Source organism: Bombina bombina, unplaced genomic scaffold (assembly GCF_027579735.1).
Source record: "Bombina bombina isolate aBomBom1 unplaced genomic scaffold, aBomBom1.pri scaffold_78_1, whole genome shotgun sequence".
Classification (NCBI taxonomy): Eukaryota; Metazoa; Chordata; class Amphibia; order Anura; family Bombinatoridae; genus Bombina; species Bombina bombina.
Genome location: NW_026511871.1, coordinates 1,242,757 through 1,263,704, shown reverse-complemented (window position 1 = coordinate 1,263,704; position 20,948 = coordinate 1,242,757). Strand labels below are relative to the sequence as shown.

Here is a 20,948-nt window from a genome sequence, read left to right as displayed (position 1 = left end):
CCCTTTGCGGGGCATGCCCCAAAGAATTCAGCTCTTTTGCCTGTAAAAAAAAAAACATACAATACCCCCCCAACATTACAACCCACCACCCACATACCCCTAATCTAACCTAAACCCCCCTTAAATAAACCTAACACTAAGCCCCTGAAGATCTTCCTACCTTATCTTCACCACGCCGGGTTCACCGATCGATCCAGAAGAGCCTCCGATGTCTTGATCCAAGCCCAAGCGGGGGCTGAAGAGGTCCATGATCCGGCTGAAGTCTTCTATCAAGCGGCATCTTCAATCTTCTTTCTTCCGGATCCATGTTCATCCCGCCGACGCAGAACATCCATCTTCACCGACGACTTCCCGACGAATGACGGTTCCTTTAAGGGACGTCATCCAAGATGGCGTCCCTCGAATTCCGATTGGCTGATAGGATTCTACCAGCCAATCGGAATTAAGGTAGGAAAATTCTGATTGGCTGATGGAATCAGCCAATCAGAATCAAGTTCAATCAGATTGGCTGATCCGATCAGCCAATCAGATTGAGCTTGCATTCTATTGGCTGTTCCAATCAGCCAATAGAATGCAAGCTCAATCTGATTGGCTGATCAGATCAGCCAATCGGATTGAACTTGATTCTGATTGGCTGATTCCATCAGCCAATCAGAATTTTCTTACCTTAATTCCGATTGGCTGATAGATTCCTATCAGCCAATCGGAATTTGAGGGACGCCATCTTGGATGACGTCCCTTAAAGCAGTGTTTTTCAACCAGTGTGCCGTGGCACACTAGTGTGCCATGAGAGATCCTCAGGTGTGCCATGGCAGACTGACAACAGTGTGACATATTTTTTAAACTTTGCTTGTTTTTTACTCCCAGTGCAGGGGTAGTTTGTAGGAGGCATGGCATAACAGCACAATACATACAGTATGTGTGTGTTTGTGTGTATGTGTATATATATATATGCTGTATTAGGCTACAATGTGTGATTTTTTTTTAAATTTTGGGATGGTGGTGTGCCTCAGGATTTTTTAATGTAAAAAAGTGTGCCACGGCAAAAAAAAGGTTAAAAATCACTGCCTTAAAGGAACCGTCATTCGTCGGGAAGTGGTCGGTGAAGATAGATGTTCCGCGTCGGCGGGATGAACATGGATCCGGAAGAAAGAAAATTGAAGATGCCGCTTGATAGAAGACTTCAGCCGGATCATGGACCTCTTCAGCTCCCGCTTGGATGAAGACTTCAGCCGGATCATGGACATCTTCAGCCCCCGCTTGGGCTTGGATCAAGACATCGGAGGCTCTTCTGGATCGATCGGTGAACCCGGCGTGGTGAAGATAAGGTAGGAAGATCTTCAGGGGCTTAGTGTTAGGTTTATTTAAGGGGGGTTTGGGTTAGATTAGGGGTATGTGGGTGGTGGGTTGTAATGTTGGGGGGAGTATTGTATGGGTTTTTTTACAGGCAAAAGAGCTGAATTCTTTGGGGCATGCCCCGCAAAGGGCCCTTTTCAGGGCTGGTAAGGTAAAAGAGCTTTTCTATTTTAATTTTAGAATAGGGTAGGGCATTTTTTTATTTTGGGGGTCTTTCTTATTTTATTAGGGGGCTTAGAGTAGGTGTAATTAGTTTAACATTGTTGTAATATTTTTCTAATGTTGTAAATATTTTTTTACTTTTTGTAACTTAGTTCTTTTTTATTTTTTGTACTTTAGTTAGTTTATTTCATTGTATTTATTTGTAGGTATTGTATTTAATTAATCTATTGATAGTGTATGTTACGGTTGCCTCCAGACTGGCTGGAAGTTGGACCGTAGAAAAGGATGCTCCTAGCGCTCACCAAAGGAGCAGCAGCACCGTCGACACTATAACTGCTGTGTAGCCACCATAAGTAATGCAGACTCTATGAACCACCGCTGCTGGGCTGGTATCTCGCCGTCTGCTCTGCGCCCTGGACCTACGACCAGGCTCCAGTAGGTGAACCTCTTCCTTCTGTAGCAATCCCTGTAGCTAAGGGAGTATGAAAAACATAGCAATCCCTGTAGTGATTATAAGCTGTCCCCTACAAACATGAGTCAAAGCTTCAAGTTAGAGGGTCAACATAGGTCTGATGTGCTGGAGCACACAGCCTCCTTTTTATTGAGGTTACATGCAAACAGGACACTCTCAGGGGGAGGCATAAAATCCCCCATCACACATTTGATATTAGATAGAGAGACACTCCCTTTGACAGGCCACAACATTACTTCAGCAGATAACATTTTACACACAATAAAACAATGCAGTCCACCTTATCAATACTAGTCTGATTAGACAATGGGAAAGTTGATCACTAAACCTAATTAGAGCTAATCCCAGCAGACTTGTATTTAGAATAGGTTTCTTGAAGCTGAACAAAATTTAACTCTTAATGGCACACAATGAAACTGAACCAAGTGGGAGAAAGCCAGGGACAAGTCATTTCACAGGTCTGGGGACATAGTCTTAAAGGGGCATTGTTCATCAAAGTCACAATATGTCCCCAGATGGTTCTTAAAGGGCCACACACACCCAACAAAAGTCAATATGTCCTCAGGGGCACAATCTTCCAGGGGCCATAGTCATGTGGAAGGAGGCTGGCAAATAGGCTTCTCCAAAATCCAGGGAAGCAGGGCAATTTTTCATTTAAAGGGCCAGTTACAAACAGCAGTTTGTAACATATCTCCCCTTTTGGAGGGAGACTAACCAGGCACCTGACCTTCTGCCGGTCAGTGCCCAAGTTAGTCTCGCAACCCACCCACAAATAATCGCTAGCAGCAAAGTAGCCCCCCCACAATACGTAGTACTGGCCTGTAAGTTCCAGGTAGCAGGATGAAAGTGCAGCATCCTCGGCCTTCCTGGCGCAGCTGGGCAAATAGCTGATGGTACTTGGGGGGCAGAGGCCAGCGGCACTCTGCCCTGGTGCCAGCGCTTCTGCTGGGGTGAGGGGTTTGCAGGTCAGTTCTGTAACAAGGACAAGGTCTGTAGGGCAGAGGCCAGCAGCGCTCTGTCCTGATGCCAGCTCTTCTGCTGGGGGAATTGGGGCATAGTCCTGCCCGGTGGCAAAGGGAACGTGGGGGTCAGTGGGGGCCAACATCTCCACTGTTAACCCTGGGCCCAAGTTAGGAGTTAGCTGGGGAGGGGGAGATTGGCTTACCTCCTCCTCCTGATACTCCGGCGGCCGTTGGGAAGGGAGGTCGATGCTCTCCGCTTCCTGTGGAACATGCTGCGGCTGGGGAGAGAGACCGGTTGTCTCCTCTCCCTGGAAGGCACACTCTGGCTGGGGAGGGAGGTCGATGCTCTCCCCTCCCTGTAGCTGGGTCTGTCGCTGGGGATCTGGGCCGCCTGCCCAGCATCCCTGTAGGGCCGGTAGAGAGACTGCGGTCCCATCTCCACCTGCCTGCTGGGGGTCCTCCCAGGACCAGTCTATGAGGCCTGCTGCCTCTGGTATCTCTGGTTGGGGTTGGGGAAGGAGACCGGTTGTCTCTTCCCTCTGCACAGTATACTGCCGCTGGGGAGGGAGGTCGCTGCTCCCCTCTCCCTGTGGAACATGCTGCGGCTGGGGAGAGAGACCAGGTGTCCATACCCTCAAACTCCACAGTTGGCGCTCAAAGGCTCGTGCCGCTTTGTTCTCCGTATCCAATTCCCGGATGATGTGACTGACTACCTCCTGCGCAGGGTCTGGACCATATCGGACTAGCCGCCTCTTTACCTCTGGAACGAAATCCGCGCCCTCATAGCGACGGATCCGGTTGAGGTGCTCTTCACATGGTTCTGACCAGTATCTTGTCAGCTCCATGCTGCTGTAGGTAGGGACGCTGCGCAGTGGCTAGCGTTGCCCTCAATTACTCTCCTACGATACCAGTGCTGTTGTGGTGCTGCTCCTTGCGCTAGGACGCCAATCCCACCGCTGCCGCCAAATGTTACGGTTGCCTCCAGGCTGGCTGGAAGTTGGACCGTTGAAAAGGATGCTCCTAGCGCTCACCAAAGGAGCAGCAGCACCGTGGACACTATAACTACTGCGTAGCCACCATCAGTAATGCAGACTATATGAACCACCGCTGCTGGGCTGGTATCTCGCCGTCTGCTCTGCGCCCTGGACCTACGACCAGGCTCCAGTAGGCGAACCTCTTCCTTCTGTAGCAATCCCTGTAGCTAAGGGAGTATGAAAAACATAGCAATCCCTGTAGTGATATAAGCTGTATCCTACAAACATGAGTCAAAGCTTCAAGTTAGAGGGTCAACATAGGTCTGATGTGCTGGAGCACACAGCCTGCTTTTTATTGAGGTTACATGCAAACAGGACACTCTCAGGGGGAGGCATAAAATCCCCCATCACACATTTGATATTAGATAGAGAGACACTCCCTTTGACAGGCCACAACATTTACTTCAGCAGATAACATTACACACAATAAAACAATGCAGTCCACCTTATCAATACTAGTCTGATTAGACAATGGGAAAGTTGATCACTAAACCTAATTAGAGCTAATCCCAGCAGACTTGTATTTAGAATAGGTTTCTTGAAGCTGAACAAAATTTAACTCTTAATGGCCCACAATGAATCTGAACCAAGTGGGAGAAAGCCAGGGACAAGTCATTTCACAGGTCTGGGGACATAGTCTTAAAGGGGGCATTGTTCACCAAAGTCACAATATGTCCCCAGACGGTTCCCAAAGGGCCACACACGCCCAACAAAAGTTAATAGGTTTTCAGGGGCACAATCTTCCAGGGGCCATAGTCATGTGGAAGGAGGCTGGCAAATAGGCTTCTCCAAAATCCAGGGAAGCAGGGCAATTTTCCATTTAAAGGGCCAGTTACAAACAGCAGTTTGTAACATATCTCCCCTTTTGGAGGGAGACTAACCAGGCACCTGACCTTCTGCCGGTCAGTGCCTAAGTTAGTCTCGCAACCCACCCACAAATAATCGTTAGCAGCAAAGTAGCCCCCCCACAATACGTAGTACTGGCCTGTAAGTTCCAGGTTGTAGGATGAAAGTGTAGCATCCTCGGCCTTCCTGGCGCAGCTGGGCAAATAGCTGATGGTACTTGGGGGGCAGAGGCCAGCGGCACTCTGCCCTGGTGCCAGCGCTTCTGCTGGGGTGAGGGGTTTGCAGGCCAGTCCTGTAACAAGGACAAGGTCTGTAGGGCAGAGGCCAGCAGCGCTCTGTCCTGATGCCAGCTCTTCTGCTGGGGGAATTGGGGCATAGTCCTGCCCGGTGGCAAAGGGAACGTGGGGGTCAGTGGGGGTTAACATCTCCACTGTTAACCCTGGGCCCAAGTTAGGAGTTAGCTGGGGAGGGGGAGATTGGCTTACCTCCTCCTCCTGATACTCCGGCGGCCGTTGGGAAGGGAGGTCGATGCTCTCCGCTTCCTGTGGAACATGCTGCGGCTGGGGAGAGAGACCGGTTGTCTCCTCTCCCTGGAAGGCACACTCCGGCTGGGGAGGGAGGTCGATGCTCTCCCCTCCCTGTAGCTGGGTCTGTCGCTGGGGATCTGGGCCGCCTGCCCAGCATCCCTGTAGGGCCGGTAGAGAGACTGCGGTCCCATCTCCACCTGCCTGCTGGGGGTCCTCCCAGGACCAGTCTATGAGGCCTGCTGCCTCTGGTATCTCTGGTTGGGGTTGGGGAAGGAGACCGGTTGTCTCTTCCCTCTGCACAGTATACTGCCGCTGGGGAGGGAGGTCGCTACTCTCCTCTCCCTTACATACTTCCAGCCGCTGGGGAATGGAGTCTGGGCTCACAATTCCCTGCATATTCCTCTGCTGCTGGGGGACAGGACCAACTGTCTCTGCCCCCTGTAACTCATTTTCTCGCTGGAGAGCAGGTGTCCATACCCCCAAACTCCACAGTTGGCGCTCAAAGGCTCGTGCTGCTTCATTCTCAGTAGCCAATTCCCGGATGAGGCGACTGACTACCTCCTGCGCAGGGTCTGGACCATATCGGACTAGCCGCCTCTTTACCTCTGGAACGAAATCCGCGCCCTCATAGCGACGGATCAGGTTGAGGTGCTCTTCACAGGGTTCTGACCAGTATCTTGTCAGCTCCATGCTGCTGTAGGTAGGGACGCTGCGCAGTGGCTAGCGTTGCCCTCAATAACTTTCCTACGATACCAGTGCTGTTGTGGTGCTGCTCCTTGCGCTAGGACGCCAATCCCACCGCTGCCGCCAAATGTTACGGTTGCCTCCAGGCTGGCTGGAAGTTGGACCGTAGAAAAGGATGCTCCTAGCGCTCACCAAAGGAGCAGCAGCACCGTCGACACTATAACTGCTGCGTAGCCACCATAAGTAATGCAGACTCTATGAACCACCGCTGCTGGGCTGGTATCTCGCCGTCTGCTCTGCGCCCTGGACCTACGACCAGGTTCCAGTAGGTGAACCTCTTCCTTCTGTAGCAATCCCTGTAGCTAAGGGAGTATGAAAAACATAGCAATCCCTGTAGTGATTATAAGCTGTATCCTACAAACATGAGTCAAAGCTTCAAGTTAGAGGGTCAACATAGGTCTGATGTGCTGGAGCACACAGCCTCCTTTTTATTGAGGTTACATGCAAACAGGAAACTCTCAGGGGGAGGCATAAAATCCCCCATCACACATTTGATATTAGATAGAGAGACACTCCCTTTGACAGGCCACAACATTACTTCAGCAGATAACATTACACACAATAAAACAATGCAGTCCACCTTATCAATACTAGTCTGATTAGACAATGGGAAAGTTGATCACTAAACCTAATTAGAGCTGATCCCAGCAGACTTGTATTTAGAATAGGTTTCTTGAAGCTGAACAAAATTTAACTCTTAATGGCACACAATGAATCTGAACCAAGTGGGAGAAAGCCAGGGACAAGTCATTTCACAGGTCTGGGGACATAGTCTTAAAGGGGCATTGTTCATCAAAGTCACAATATATCCCCAGACGGTTCCCAAAGGGCCACACACACCCAACAAAAGTTAATAGGTTTTCAGGGGCACAATCTTCCAGGGGCCATAGTCATGTGGAAGGAGGCTGGCAAATAGGCTTCTCCAAAATCCAGGGAAGCAGGGCAATTTTCCATTTAAAGGGCCAGTTACAAACAGCAGTTTGTAACAGTGTAGTGTTAGGTTTAATTGTAGATAATTGTAGGTATTTTATTTAATTTATTTATTGATAGTGTAGTGTTAGGTTTAATTGTAATTTAGGTTAGGATTTTTTTTACAGGTAATTTTGTTATTATTTTAACTAGGTAGCTATTAAATAGTTATTAACTATTTAATAGCTATTGTACCTGGTTAAAATAAATACAAGGTTGCCTGTAAAATAAATATTAATCCTAAAATAGCTACAATATAATTATTATTTATATTGTAGCTATATTAGGGTTTATTTTACAGGTAAGTATTTAGCTTTAAATAGGAATAATTTATTTAATAAGAGTTAATTTATTTCATTAGATAAAAATTATATTTAACTTAGGGGGGTGTTAGGGTTAGAATTAGCTTTAGGGGTTAAAAAATTTATTAGAGTAGCGGTGAGCTCCGGTCGGCAGATTAGGGGTTAATGCTTGAAGTTAGGTGTCGGCGATGTTAGGGAGGGCAGATTAGGGGTTAATACTATTTATTATAGGTTATTGAGGCGGGAGTGAGGTGGATTAGGAGTTAATACATTTATTATAGTAGCGGTGCGGTCCGGTCGGCAGATTAGGGGTTAATAAGTATAGGTAGGTGGCGGCGGCAGATTAAGGGTTAATAAATATTATGTAGGTGTCGGCGGTATTAGGGGCAGCAGATTAGGGGTACATAGGGATAACGTAGGTGGCGGCGGTGTACGGAGCGGCAGATTAGGGGTTAAACATTTTTAATAGAGTGGCGGCGATGTGGGGGGCCTCGGTTTAGGGGTACATAGGTAGTTTATGGGTGTTAGTGTACTTTAGAGCACAGTAGTTAAGAGCTTTATAAACCGGCGTTAGCCCAGAAAGCTCTTAGCTATTGACTTTTTTCTGCGGCTGGAGTTTTGTCGTTAGATTTCTAACGCTCACTTCAGCTAAGACTCTAAATACCGGCGTTAGAAAGATCCCATTGAAAAGATAGGATATACAAATGGCGTAGGGGGATCTGCGGTATGGAAAAGTCGCGGCTGCAAAGTGAGCGTTAGACCCTTTACTGACTGACTCCAAATGCCAGCGGGCGGTAAAAACCAGCGTTAGGAGCCTCTAATGCTGGTTTTGACGGCTACCGCCAAACTCTAAATCTAGGCCTATGTTTCTGGAAAACAGTGTAATAAATGTTAACAGTAGAGCATGGGACTCAAAACTGAGCCGTGTGGTACTTCCACAAAGCGTGGCACAGCATCACTGGTTATCTGGGAGATCCTGTATGGGTAGATAGTTGGGTGGGTACTTGTGCAGGTAGTTGGGTAGGTAATTGGTTGGGCAGGTACATGTGCAGGTAGTTGGGCAGGTAGTGGTACTTATGCAGATACTTACCCAGTACCAGTTTGGGGCAGGTCTGTATCTCCATTACCCAGTACCAGTCTGGGACAGTTTAGTATCTCAGTTACCCAGTACCAGTTTGGGACAGGTCAGTATCTCCATTACCCAGTACCAGTTTGGGACAGTTTAGTATCTCAGTTACCCAGTACCAGTTTGGGACAGTTCAGTATCTCAGTTACCCAGTACCAGTTTGGGACAGGTCAGTATCTCAGTTACCCAGTACCAGTTTGGGACAGGTCAGTATCTCAGCTACCCAGTACCAGTTTGGGACAGGTCAGTATCTCAGTTACCCAGTACCAGTTTGGGACAGGTCAGTATCTCAGTTACCCAGTACCAGTTTGGGACAGGTCAGTATCTCAGTTACCCAGTACCAGTTTGGGACAGTTTAGTATCTCAGTTACTCAGTACCAGTTTGGGGCAGGTCAGTATCTCAGTCACTCAGTACCAGTTTGGGGCAGGTCAGTATCTCAGTTACCCAGGACCAGTTTGGGACAGGTCAGTATCTCAGTTACCCAGTACCAGTTTGGGGTAGTTCAGTATTTCAGTTACTCAGTAAAAGTTTGGGACAGTTCAGTATCTGTTACCCAGTACCAGTTTGGGGCAGGTCAGTATCTCAGTTACCCAGTACCAGTTTGGGACAGTTCAGTATCTCAGTTACCCAGTTCCAGTTTGGGACAGTTCAGTATCTCAGTTACCCAGTACCAGTTAGGCCCAGTTCAGTATCTCAGTTACCCAGTACCAGTTTGAGGCAGGTCAGTATCTCAGTTACCCAGTACCAGTTTGAGGCAGGTCAGTATCTCAGTTACTCAGTAGCAGTTTGGGGCAGGTCAGTATCTCAGTTACCCAGTACCAGTTTGGGACAGTACAGTATCTCAGTTACACAGTACCAGTTTGGGACAGTACAGTATCTCAGTTACACAGTACCAGTTTGGGACAGTTCAGTATCTGTTACACAGTACCAGTTTGGGACAGTTCAGTATCTCAGTTACTCAGTACCAGTTTGGGGTAGTTCAGTATCTCAGTTACCCAGTACCAGTTTGGGGCAGTTCAGTATCTCAGTTACCCAGTACCAGTTTGGGACAGTACAGTATCTCAGTTACTCAGTACCAGTTTGGAGCAAGTCAGTATCTCAGTTACCCAGTACCAGTTTGGGACAGGTCAGTGTCTCAGTTACCCAGTACCAGTTTGGGGCAGGTCAGTATCTCAGATACCCAGTACCAGTTTGGCCCAGTTCAGTATCTGTTACCCAGTACCAGTTTGGAGCAGTTCAGTATCTCATTTACCCAGTACCAGTTTCGGACAGTTCAGTATCTCAGTTACCCAGTACCAGTTTGGGACAGTTCAGTATCTCAGTTACCCAGTTCCAGTTTGGGACAGTTCAGTATCTCAGTTACCCATTACCAGTTTGGGACAGGTCAGTATCTCAGTTACCCAGTACCAGATTGGGACAGGTCAGTATCTCAGTTACCCAGTACCAGTTTGGGGCAGGTCAGTATCTCAGTTACCCAGTACCAGTTTGGGGCAGTTCAGTATCTCAGTTACCCAGTACCAGTTTGGGACAGTTCAGTATCTCAGTTACCCAGTACCAGTTTGGGACAGTTCAGTATCTGTTACCCAGTACCAGTTTGGGGCAGGTCAGTATCTCAGTTACCCAGTACCAGTTTGGCCCAGGTCAGTATCTGTTACCCAGTACCAGTTTGGCCCAGGTCAGTATCTCAGTTACACAGTACCAGTTTGGGGCAGGTCAGTATCTCAGTTACCCAGTACCAGTTTGGGACAGTTCAGTATCTCAGTTACCCAGTACCAGTTTGGGGCAGTTCAGTATCTCAGTTACCCAGTACCAGTTTGGGACAGTACAGTATCTCAGTTACCCAGTACCAGTTTGGGACAGTACAGTATCTCAGTTTCCCAGTACCAGTTTGGGACAGGTCAGTATCGCAGTTACTCAGTACCAGTTTGGGACAGTACAGTATCTCAGTTACCCAGTACCAGTTTGGGACAGTTCAGTATCTCAGTTACCCAGTACCAGTTTGGGGCAGGTCAGTATCTCAGTTACCCAGTACCAGTTTGGCCCAGGTCAGTATCTCAGTTACCCAGTACCAGTTTGGGACAGTTCAGTATCTCAGTTACCCAGTACCAGTTTGGGGCAGGTCAGTATCTCAGTTACTCAGTACCAGTTTGGAGCAAGTCAGTATCTGTTACCCAGTACCAGTTTGGGACAGGTCAGTGTCTCAGTTACCCAGTACCAGTTTGGGGCAGGTCAGTATCTCAGATACCCAGTACCAGTTTAGCCCAGTTCAGTATCTCAGTTACCCAGTACCAGTTTGGAGCAGTTCAGTATCTCAGTTACCCAGTACCAGTTTGGGACAGTTCAGTATCTCAGTTACCCAGTACCAGTTTGGGACAGTTCAGTATCTCAGTTACCCAGTTCCAGTTTGGGACAGTTCAGTATCTGTTACCCAGTACCAGTTTGAGGCAGTTCAGTATCTCAGTTACCCAGTACCAGTTTGGGACAGGTCAGTATCTCAGTTACCCAGTACCAGTTTGGGACAGTACAGTATCTCAGTTACACAGTACCAGTTTGGGACAGTACAGTATCTCAGTTACACAGTACCAGTTTGGGACAGTATCTCAGTTACCCAGTACCAGTTTGGGACAGTACAGTATCTCAGTTACACAGTACCAGTTTGGGACAGTACAGTATCTCAGTTACACAGTACCAGTTTGGGACAGTACAGTATCTCAGTTACACAGTACCAGTTTGGGACAGTTCAGTATCTCAGTTACCCAGTACCAGTTTGGGACAGCTCGCTATCTCAGTTACCCAGTTCCAGTTTGGGACAGTTCAGTATCTCAGTTACCCAGTACCATTTTGGGACAGGTCAGTATCTCAGTTTCCCAGTACCAGTTTGGGACAGTTCAGTATCTCAGTTACACAGTACCAGTTTGGGACAGCTCTGTATCTCAGTTACCCAGTTCCAGTTTGGGACAGTTCAGTATCTCAGTTACCCAGTACCAGTTTGGGACAGTACAGTATCTCAGTTACACAGTACCATTTTGGGACAGGTCAGTATCTCAGTTTCCCAGTACCAGTTTGGGACAGTACAGTATCTCAGTTACCCAGTACCAGTTTGGGACAGTACAGTATCTCTGTTTCCCAGTACCAGTTTGGGGCAGGTCAGTATCTCAGATACCCAGTACCAGTTTGGCCCAGTTCAGTATCTCAGTTACCCAGTACCAGTTTGGGACAGTTCAGTATCTCAGTTACCCAGTACGAGTTTGGGACAGTTCAGTATCTCAGTTACTCAGTACCAGTTTGGAGCAGGTCAGTATCTCAGTTACCCAGTACCAGTGTCGGACAGTTCAGTATCTCAGTTACCCAGTACCAGTTTGGGACAGTTCAGTATCTGTTACCCAGTACCAGTTTGGGGTAGTTCAGTATCTCAGTTACTCAGTAGCAGTTTGGGGCAGGTCAGTATCTCAGTTACTCAGTACCAGTTTGGGACAGGTCAGTATCTCAGTTACCCAGTACCAGTTTTGCCCATTTCAGTATCCCAGTTACCCAGTACCAGTTTGGGGTAGTTCAGTATCTCAGTTACCCATTACCAGTTTGGGGTAGTTCAGTATCTCAGTTACCCAGTACCAGTTTGGGGTAGTTCAGTATCCCAGTTACCCAGTACCAGTTTGGGGTAGTTCAGTATCCCAGTTACCCAGTACCAGTTTGGGGTAGTTCAGTATCCCAGTTACCCAGTACCAGTTTGGGGTAGTTCAGTATCCCAGTTACCCAGTACCAGTTTGGGGTAGTTCAGTATCCCAGTTACCCAGTACCAGTTTGGGGTAGTTCAGTATCCCAGTTACCCAGTACCAGTTTGGGGTAGTTCAGTATCTCAGTTACCCAGTACCAGTTTGGGGTAGTTCAGTATCTCAGTTACTCAGTACCAGTTTGGGGTAGTTCAGTATCTCAGTTACTCAGTACCAGTTGTGGGCAGTTCAAGGGACAGTCTAGTGCAAAGTAAACGTTCATGATTCAGATAAGGCATGCAATTTTAAACAACTTTTTCCATTTTACTTTTATCACCAATATTGCTTTGTTCTTTTGGTATTCTTAGTTGAAAGCTAAACCTAGGAGGTTTATATGCTAATTTCTTAGACCTTAAAGGCCGCCTCTAAGCTGAATGCATTTTGACAGTTTTTCACCACTAGAGGGCGTTAGTTCATGTGTTTCATATAGATAACACTGCTCACGCACATGGAGTTACCTAGGAGTATGAACTGAGATAAGGGGACAGTCTGCAGAGGCTTAGATACAAAGTAATTACAGAGGTAAAAAGTATATTAATATAACTGAGATAAGGGGCAGTCTGCAGAGGCTTAGGTACAAGATAATCACAGAGGTAAAAAGTGTATTAATATAACTGAGATAAGGAGCAGTCTGCAGAGGCTTAGATACAAGGTAATCACAGAGATAAAAAGTATATTACTATAACTGAGATAAGGAGCAGTTTGCAGAGGCTTAGATAAAATCTAATCACAGAGGTAAAAAGTGTATTAATATAACTGATATAAGGAGCAGTCTGCAGAGGCTTAGATACAGGGTAATCACATAGGTAAAATGTATTTTAATATAACTGAGATAAGGGGCATTCTGCAGAGGCTTAGATAAAGGGTAATCACAGAGGTAAAAAGTATATTAATATAACTGAGATAAGGGGGCAGTCTGCAGAGGCTTAGATAAAGGGTAATCATAGAGGTAAAAAGTATATTAATATAACTGAGATAAGGGGCATTTTGCAGAGGCTTAGATACAGGGTAATCACAGAGGTAAAAAGTATATTAATATAACTGAGATAAGGGGCATTCTGCAGAGGCTTAGATAAAGGGTAATCACAGAGGTAAAAAGTATATTAATATAACTGAGATAAGGGGGCAGTCTGCAGAGGCTTAGATACAAGGTAATCACAGAGGTAAAAAGTATATTAATATAACTGAGATAAGGGGCATTTTGCAGAGGCTTAGATACAGGGTAATCACAGAGGTAAAAAGTATATTAATATAACTGAGATAAGGGGCAGTCTGCAGAGGCTTAGATACAAGGTAATCACAGAGGTAACAAGTATATTAATATAAATGAGATAAGGAGCAGTCTGCAGAGGATTAGATACAAGGTAATCACAGAAGTAAAAAGTATATTAATATAACTGAGATAAGGGGCAGTCTGCAGAGGCTTAGATGCAAGGTAATCACAGAGGTAAAAAGTATATTAATATAACTGAGATAAGGAGCAGTCTGCACAGGGTTAGATACAAAGTAATCACAGAGGTAGAAAGTGTATTAATATAACTGAGATAAGGGGCAGTCTGCACAGTGTTGGATACAGGGTAATCACAGAGATAAAAAGTGTATTAATATAACTGAGATAAGGGGCAGTCTGCAGAGGCTTAGATACAGGGTAATCACAGAGGTAAAAGTATATTAATATAACTGAGATAAGGGGCATTTTGCAGAGGCTTAGATACAGGGTAATCACAGAGGTAAAAAGTATATTAATATAACTGAGATAAGGGGCAGTCTGCAGAGGCTTAGATACAAGGTAATCACAGAGGTAACAAGTATATTAATATTACTGAGATAAGGAGCAGTCTGCACAGGGTTAGATACAGGGTAATCACAGAGGTAAAAAGTGTATTATTATAACTGAGATAAGGGGCCGTCTGCAGAAGCTTAGATACAAAGTAATCGCAGAGGTAAAAAGTATATTAATATAACTGAGATAAGGAGCAGTCTGCAGAGGCTTAGATACAGGGTAATCACAGAGGTAAAAAGTGTATTAATATAACTGAGATAAGGGGCCGTCTGCAGAAGCTTAGATACAAAGTAATCGCAGAGGTAAAAAGTATATTAATATAACTGAGATAAGGAGCAGTCTGCAGAGGCTTAGATACAGGGTAATCACAGAGGTAAAAAGTATATTAATATAACTGAGATAAGGGGCAGTCTGCAGAGGCTTAGATACAAGGTAATCACAGAGGTAACAAGTATATTAATATAAATGAGATAAGGAGCAGTCTGCAGAGGGTTAGATACAAGGTAATCACAGAAGTAAAAAGTATATTAATATAACTGAGATAAGGGGCAGTCTGCAGAGGCTTAGATACAAGGTAATCACAGAGGTAAAAAGTATATTAATATAACTGAGATAAGGAGCAGTCTGCACAGGGTTAGATACAAAGTAATCACAGAGGTAGAAAGTGTATTAATATAACTGAGATAAGGGGCAGTCTGCACAGTGTTGGATACAGGGTATTCACAGAGGTAAAAAGTGTATTAATATAACTGAGATAAGGGGCCGTCTGCAGAAGCTTAGATACAAAGTAATCACAGAGGTAAAAAGTATATTAATATAACTGAGATAAGGAGCAGTCTGCAGAGGCTTAGGTACAGGGTAATCACAGAGGTAAAAAGTATATTAATATAACTGAGATAAGGAGCAGTCTGCACAGGGTTAGATACAGGGTAATCACAGAGGTAAAAAGTGTATTAATATAACTGAGATAAGGGGAAGTCTGCAGAAGCTTAGATACAGGGTAATCACAGAGGTAAAAAGTATATTAATATAACTGAGATAAGGGGCAGTCTGCACAGGGTTAGATACAGGGTAATCACAGAGGTAAAAAATGTATTAATATAACTGAGATAAGGGGCAGTCTGCAGAAGCTTAGATACAGGGTAATCACAGAGGTAAAAAGTATATTAATATAACTGAGATAAGGGGCCGTCTGCAGAGGCTTAGATACAAGATAATCACAGAGGTAAAAAGTATATTAATATAACTGAGATAAGGGGCCGTCTGCAGAAGCTTAGATACAAAGTAATCACAGTATCTTAGTACCAGTTTGGCTCAGTTCAGTATATTCAGTACCAGTTTGGCCCAGTTCAGTATATTCAGTATCTCAGTTAGGACCAGTTTGGCCCAGTTCAGTATCTGTTAGTATCCGTTTGGCCCAGTTCAGTATCTCAGTTAGTACCAGTTTGGCCCAGTATAGTATCTCAGTTAGTACCAGTTTGACTTAGTATATTCAGTATCTCAGTTAGGACCAGTTTGGCCCAGTTCAGTATCTCAGTACCAGTTTGGCCCAGTTCAGTATATTCAGTATCTCAGTTAGGACCAGTTTGGCCCAGTTCAGTATCTGTTAGTATCCGTTTGGCCCAGCTCAGTATCTCAGTTAGGACCAGCTTGGCCCAGTTCAGTATCTCAGTTAGTACCAGTTTGGCCCAGTTCAGTATCTCAGTTAGTACCAGTTTGGTCCAGTTCAGTATCTCAGTTATTACCAGTTTGACCCAGGTCAGTATCTCAGTTAGTACCAGTTTTGTCCAGTTCAGTATCACAGTTAGGACCAGTTTGGCCCAGTTCAGTATCTCAGTTAGTACCAGTTTGGCCCAGTTCAGTATCTCAGTACCAGTTTGGCTCAGTATAGTATCTCAGTTAGTACCAGTTTGACTTAGTTCAGTATATTCAGTATCTCAGTTAGGACCAGTATGGCCCAGTTCAGTATCTCAGTTAGTACCAGTTTGGCCCAGTATAGTATCTCAGTTAGTACCAGTTTGACTTAGTTCAGTATATTCAGTATCTCAGTTAGGACCAGTTTGGCCCAGTTCAGTATCTCAGTTAGTACCAATTTGGCCCAGTTCAGTATCTCAGTACCAGTTTGGCCCAGTTCAGTATATTCAGTATCTCAGTTAGGACCAGTTTGGCCCAGTTCAGTATCTCAGTTAGGACCAGTTTGGCCCAGTTCAGTATCTGTTAGTATCAGTTTGGCCCAGTTCAGTATCTCAGTTAGGACCAGCTTGGCCCAGTTCAGTATCTCAGTACCAGTTTGGCCCAGTTCAGTATCTCAGTTAGGACCAGGTTGGCCCAGTTCAGTATCTCAGTACCAGTTTGGCCCAGTTCAGTATATTCAGTATCTCAGTTAGGACCTGTTTGGCCCAGTATAGTATCTCAGTACCAGTTTGGCTTAGTTCAGTATATTCAATATCTCAGTTAGGACCAGTTTGGCCCAGTTCAGTATCTCAGTTAGTACCAATTTTGCCCAGTTCAGTATCTCAGTACCCGTTTGGCCCAGTTCAGTATCTCAGTTAGGACCAGTTTGGCCCAGTTCAGTATCTGTTAGTACCCGTTTGGCCCAGTTCAGTATCTCAGTTAGGACCAGCTTGGCCCATTGACACATGGTCCTGCATACTGTACTAGCAGTCTACAGTCCTGAAATGGCAGAGAGTGTTGGTTTAGTCAGCAGATATCACTTTTGTTACTGGCTTGTTTCTTGGTTGCAGGTCTCCCCCACGGCCCAGTCCTGGGGGGCTACATTACTCAGATGAAGATATCTGCAATAAATATAATGGGACTGCGCTGAAGGACAATGCATTGCTCACTGATAAACCAGAATCTGAAGCCAGTATCAACAAGAGCCCGTCACAGAGTAATGAGGTATCAGCTCTATTACTGTCTGATCCCCCCGTGTGCTCTCCTACTACTGTCTGATCCCCCAGTGTGCTCTCCTACTACTGTCTGATCCCCCCATGTGCTCCCCTACTACTGTCTGATCCCCCAGTGTGCTCCCCTATTACTGTCTGATCCCCATGTGTGCTCCCCTATTACTGTCTGATCCCCCCATGTGCTCCCCTACTACTGTCTGATCCCCCCATGTGCTCCCCTACTACTGTCTGATCCCCCCCATGTGCTCCCCTACTACTGTCTGATCCCCCAGTGTGCTCTCCTACTACTGTCTGATCCCCCCGTGTGCTCTCCTACTACTGTCTGATCCCCCAGTGTGCTCTCCTACTACTGTCTGATCCCCCCATGTGCTCCCCTACTACTGTCTGATCCCCCCATGTGTGCTCCCCTACTACTGTCTGATCCCCCCATGTGCTCCCCTACTACTGTCTGATCCCCCCATGTGTGCTCCCCTACTACTGTCTGATCCCCCAGTGTGCTCCCCTATTACTGTCTGATCCCCCAGTGTGCTCCCCTATTACTGTCTGATCCCCATGTGTGCTCCCCTATTAGTGTCTGATTCCCCCATGTGTGCTCCCCTATTAGTGTCTGATCCCCCCATGTGTGCTCCCCTATTAGTGTCTGATCCCCCCATGTGTGCTCCCCTATTAGTGTCTGATCCCCCCATGTGTGCTCCCCTATTAGTGTCTGATCCCCCCATGTGTGCTCCTCTATTAGTGTCTGATCCCCCCATGTGTGCTCCCCTATTAGTGTCTTATCCCCCATGTGTGCTCCCCTATTAGTGTCTGATCCCCCATGTGTGCTCCCCTATTAGTGTCTGATCCCCCATGTGTGCTCCCCTATTAGTGTCTGATCCCCCCATGTGTGCTCCTCTATTAGTGTCTGATCCCCCATGTGTGCTCCCCTATTAGTGTCTGATCCCCCCATGTGTGCTCCCCTATTAGTGTCTGATTCCCCCATGTGTGCTCCCCTATTAGTGTCTGATCCCCCCATGTGTGCTCCCCTATTAGTGTCTGATCCCCCCATGTGTGCTCCCCTATTAGTGTCTGATCCCCCCATGTGTGCTCCCCTATTAGTGTCTGATCCCCCCATGTGTGCTCCTCTATTAGTGTCTGATCCCCCCATGTGTGCTCCCCTATTAGTGTCTTATCCCCCCTGTGTGCTCCCCTATTAGTGTCTGATCCCCCATGTGTGCTCCCCTATTAGTGTCTGATCCCCCATGTGTGCTCCCCTATTAGTGTCTGATCCCCCCATGTGTGCTCCTCTATTAGTGTCTGATCCCCCATGTGTGCTCCCCTATTAGTGTCTGATCCCCCCATGTGTGCTCCCCTATTAGTGTCTGATCCCCCCATGTGTGCTCCCCTATTAGTGTCTGATCCCCCCATGTGTGCTCCCCTATTAGTGTCTGATCCCCCATGTGTGCTCTGCTATTAGTGTCATATGTGCTCCTCTATTGGGGGATCAGACACTATTAGGGGAGCACACATGGGGGGATATTACCATCACTCTCTGACCCCTGTGTGTGTGACACCATCACTCTGACCCTTGTGTGTGACACTATCACTCTGACCCAGTGTGTGACGCCATCACTCTCTGACCCCTGTGTGTGTGTGTGACGCCATCACTCTCTGACCCCTGTGTGTGTGTGACGCCATCTTTATCTGACCCCTGTGTGTGTGTGACGCCATCACTCTCTGACCCCTGTGTGCGTGTGACGCCATCTTTCTCTGACCCCTGTGTGTGTGTGACACCATCACTCTCTGACCCCTGTGTGTGTGACGCCATCACTCTCTGACCCCTGTGTGTGTGTGACGCCATCACTCTCTGACCCCTGTGTGTGTGTGACGCCATCTTTCTCTGACCCCTGTGTGTGTGTGACACCATCACTCTCTGACCCCTGTGTGTGTGACGCCATCACTCTCTGACCCCTGTGTGTGTGACGCCATCTTTATCTGACCCCTGTGTGTGTGTGACGCCATCTTTCTCTGACCCCTGTGTGTGTGACGCCATCTTTCTCTGACCCCTGTGTGTGTGTGACATCATCACTCTCTGACCCCTGTGTGTGTGTGACGCCATCACTCTCTGACCCCTGTGTGTGTGACGCCATCACTCTCTGACCCCTGTGTGTGTGTGTGACGCCATCTTTCTCTGACCCCTGTGTGTGTGACGCCATCTTTCTCTGACCCCTGTGTGTGTGTGACGCCATCACTCTCTGACACTTGTGTGTGTGTGACGCCATCTTTATCTGACCCCTGTGTGTGTGACGCCATCTTTCTCTGACCCCTGTGTGTGTGACGCCATCACTCTCTGACCCCTGTGTGTGTGTGACACCATCACTCTCTGACCCCTGTGTGTGTGTGACGCCATCACTCTGACCCCTGTGTGTGTGTGACACCATCACTCTCTGACCCCTGTGTGTGTGACACCATCACTCTCTGACCCCTGTGTGTGTGTGACGCCATCACTCTCTGACCCCTGTGTGTGTGACACCATCACTCTCTGACCCCTGTGTGTGTGACACCATCATTCTCTGACCCCTGTGTGTGTGTGACACCATCACTCTCTGACCCCTGTGTGTGTGTGACGCCATCTTTATCTGACCCCTGTGTGTGTGTGACGCCATCACTCTCTGACCCCTGTGTGTGTGTGACACCATCACTCTCTGACCCCTGTGTGTGTGACACCATCACTCTCTGACCCCGGTGTGTGTGTGACACCATCACTCTCTGACCCCTGTGTGTGTGACGCCATCTTTATCTGACCCCTGTGTGTGTGTGACGCCATCACTCTCTGACCCCTGTGTGTGTGTGACGCCATCACTCTCTGACCCCTGTGTGTGTGTGACGCCATCACTCTCTGACCCCTGTGTGTGTGTGACGCCATCACTCTCTGACCCCTGTGTGTGTGTGACACCATCACTCTCTGACCCCTGTGTGTGTGACGCCATCTTTATCTGACCCCTGTGTGTGTGTGACGCCATCTTTCTCTGACCCCTGTGTGTGTATGACACCATCTTTCTCTGACCCCTGTGTGTGTGACGCCATCACTCTCTGACCCCTGTGTGTGTGACACCATCACTCTCTGACCCCTGTGTGTGTGTGACACCATCACTCTCTGACCCCTGTGTGTGTGTGACACCATCACTCTCTGACCCCTGTGTGTGTGACACCATCACTCTCTGACCCCTGTGTGTGTGACACCATCACTCTCTGACCCCTGTGTGTGTGTGACACCATCACTCTCTGACCCCTGTGTGTGTGTGACACCATCACTCTCTGACCCCTGTGTGTGTGTGACACCATCACTCTCTGACCCCTGTGTGTGTGACACCATCACTCTCTGACCCCTGTGTGTGTGACACCATCACTCTCTGACCCCTGTGTGTGTGACACCATCACTCTCTGACCCCTGTGTGTGTGACACCATCACTCTCTGACCCCTGTGTGTGTGTGACACCATCTTTCTCTGACCCCTGTGTGTGTGACACCATCACTCTCTGACCCCTGTGTGTGTGACACCATCACTCTCTGACCCCTGTGTGTGTGTGACACCATCACTCTCTGACCCCTGTGTGTGTGACACCATCACTCTCTGACCCCTGTGTGTGTGTGACGCCATCACTCTCTGACCCCTGTGTGTGTGACACCATCTTTCTCTGACCCCTGTGTGTGTGTGACACCATCACTCTCTGACCCCTGTGTGTGTGACGCCATCACTCTCTGACCCCTGTGTGTGTGTGACGCCATCACTCTCTGACCCCTGTGTGTGTGACGCCATCACTCTCTGACCCCTGTGTGTGTGTGACACCATCACTCTCTGACCCCTGTGTGTGTGTGACGCCATCTTTATCTGACCCCTGTGTGTGTGTGACGCCATCACTCTCTGACCCCTGTGTGTGTGTGACGCCATCACTCTCTGACCCCTGTGTGTGTGTGACGCCATCACTCTCTGACCCCTGTGTGTGTGACA

General features: G+C 47.4%; 1 protein-coding gene across 1 annotated transcript in view; it reads left to right on the top strand.

The window, feature by feature from the left end:
• The window catches only part of LOC128643990 (protein sidekick-1), a 164,738-nt gene that overhangs the window by 130,706 nt on the left and 13,084 nt on the right, over positions 1-20,948 (top strand). The window contains exon 10 of the mRNA XM_053696758.1: positions 16,799-16,952. Within this exon, the coding sequence (XP_053552733.1) occupies positions 16,799-16,952 (154 nt within the window). The remainder of the gene's footprint in view (positions 1-16,798; positions 16,953-20,948) is intronic.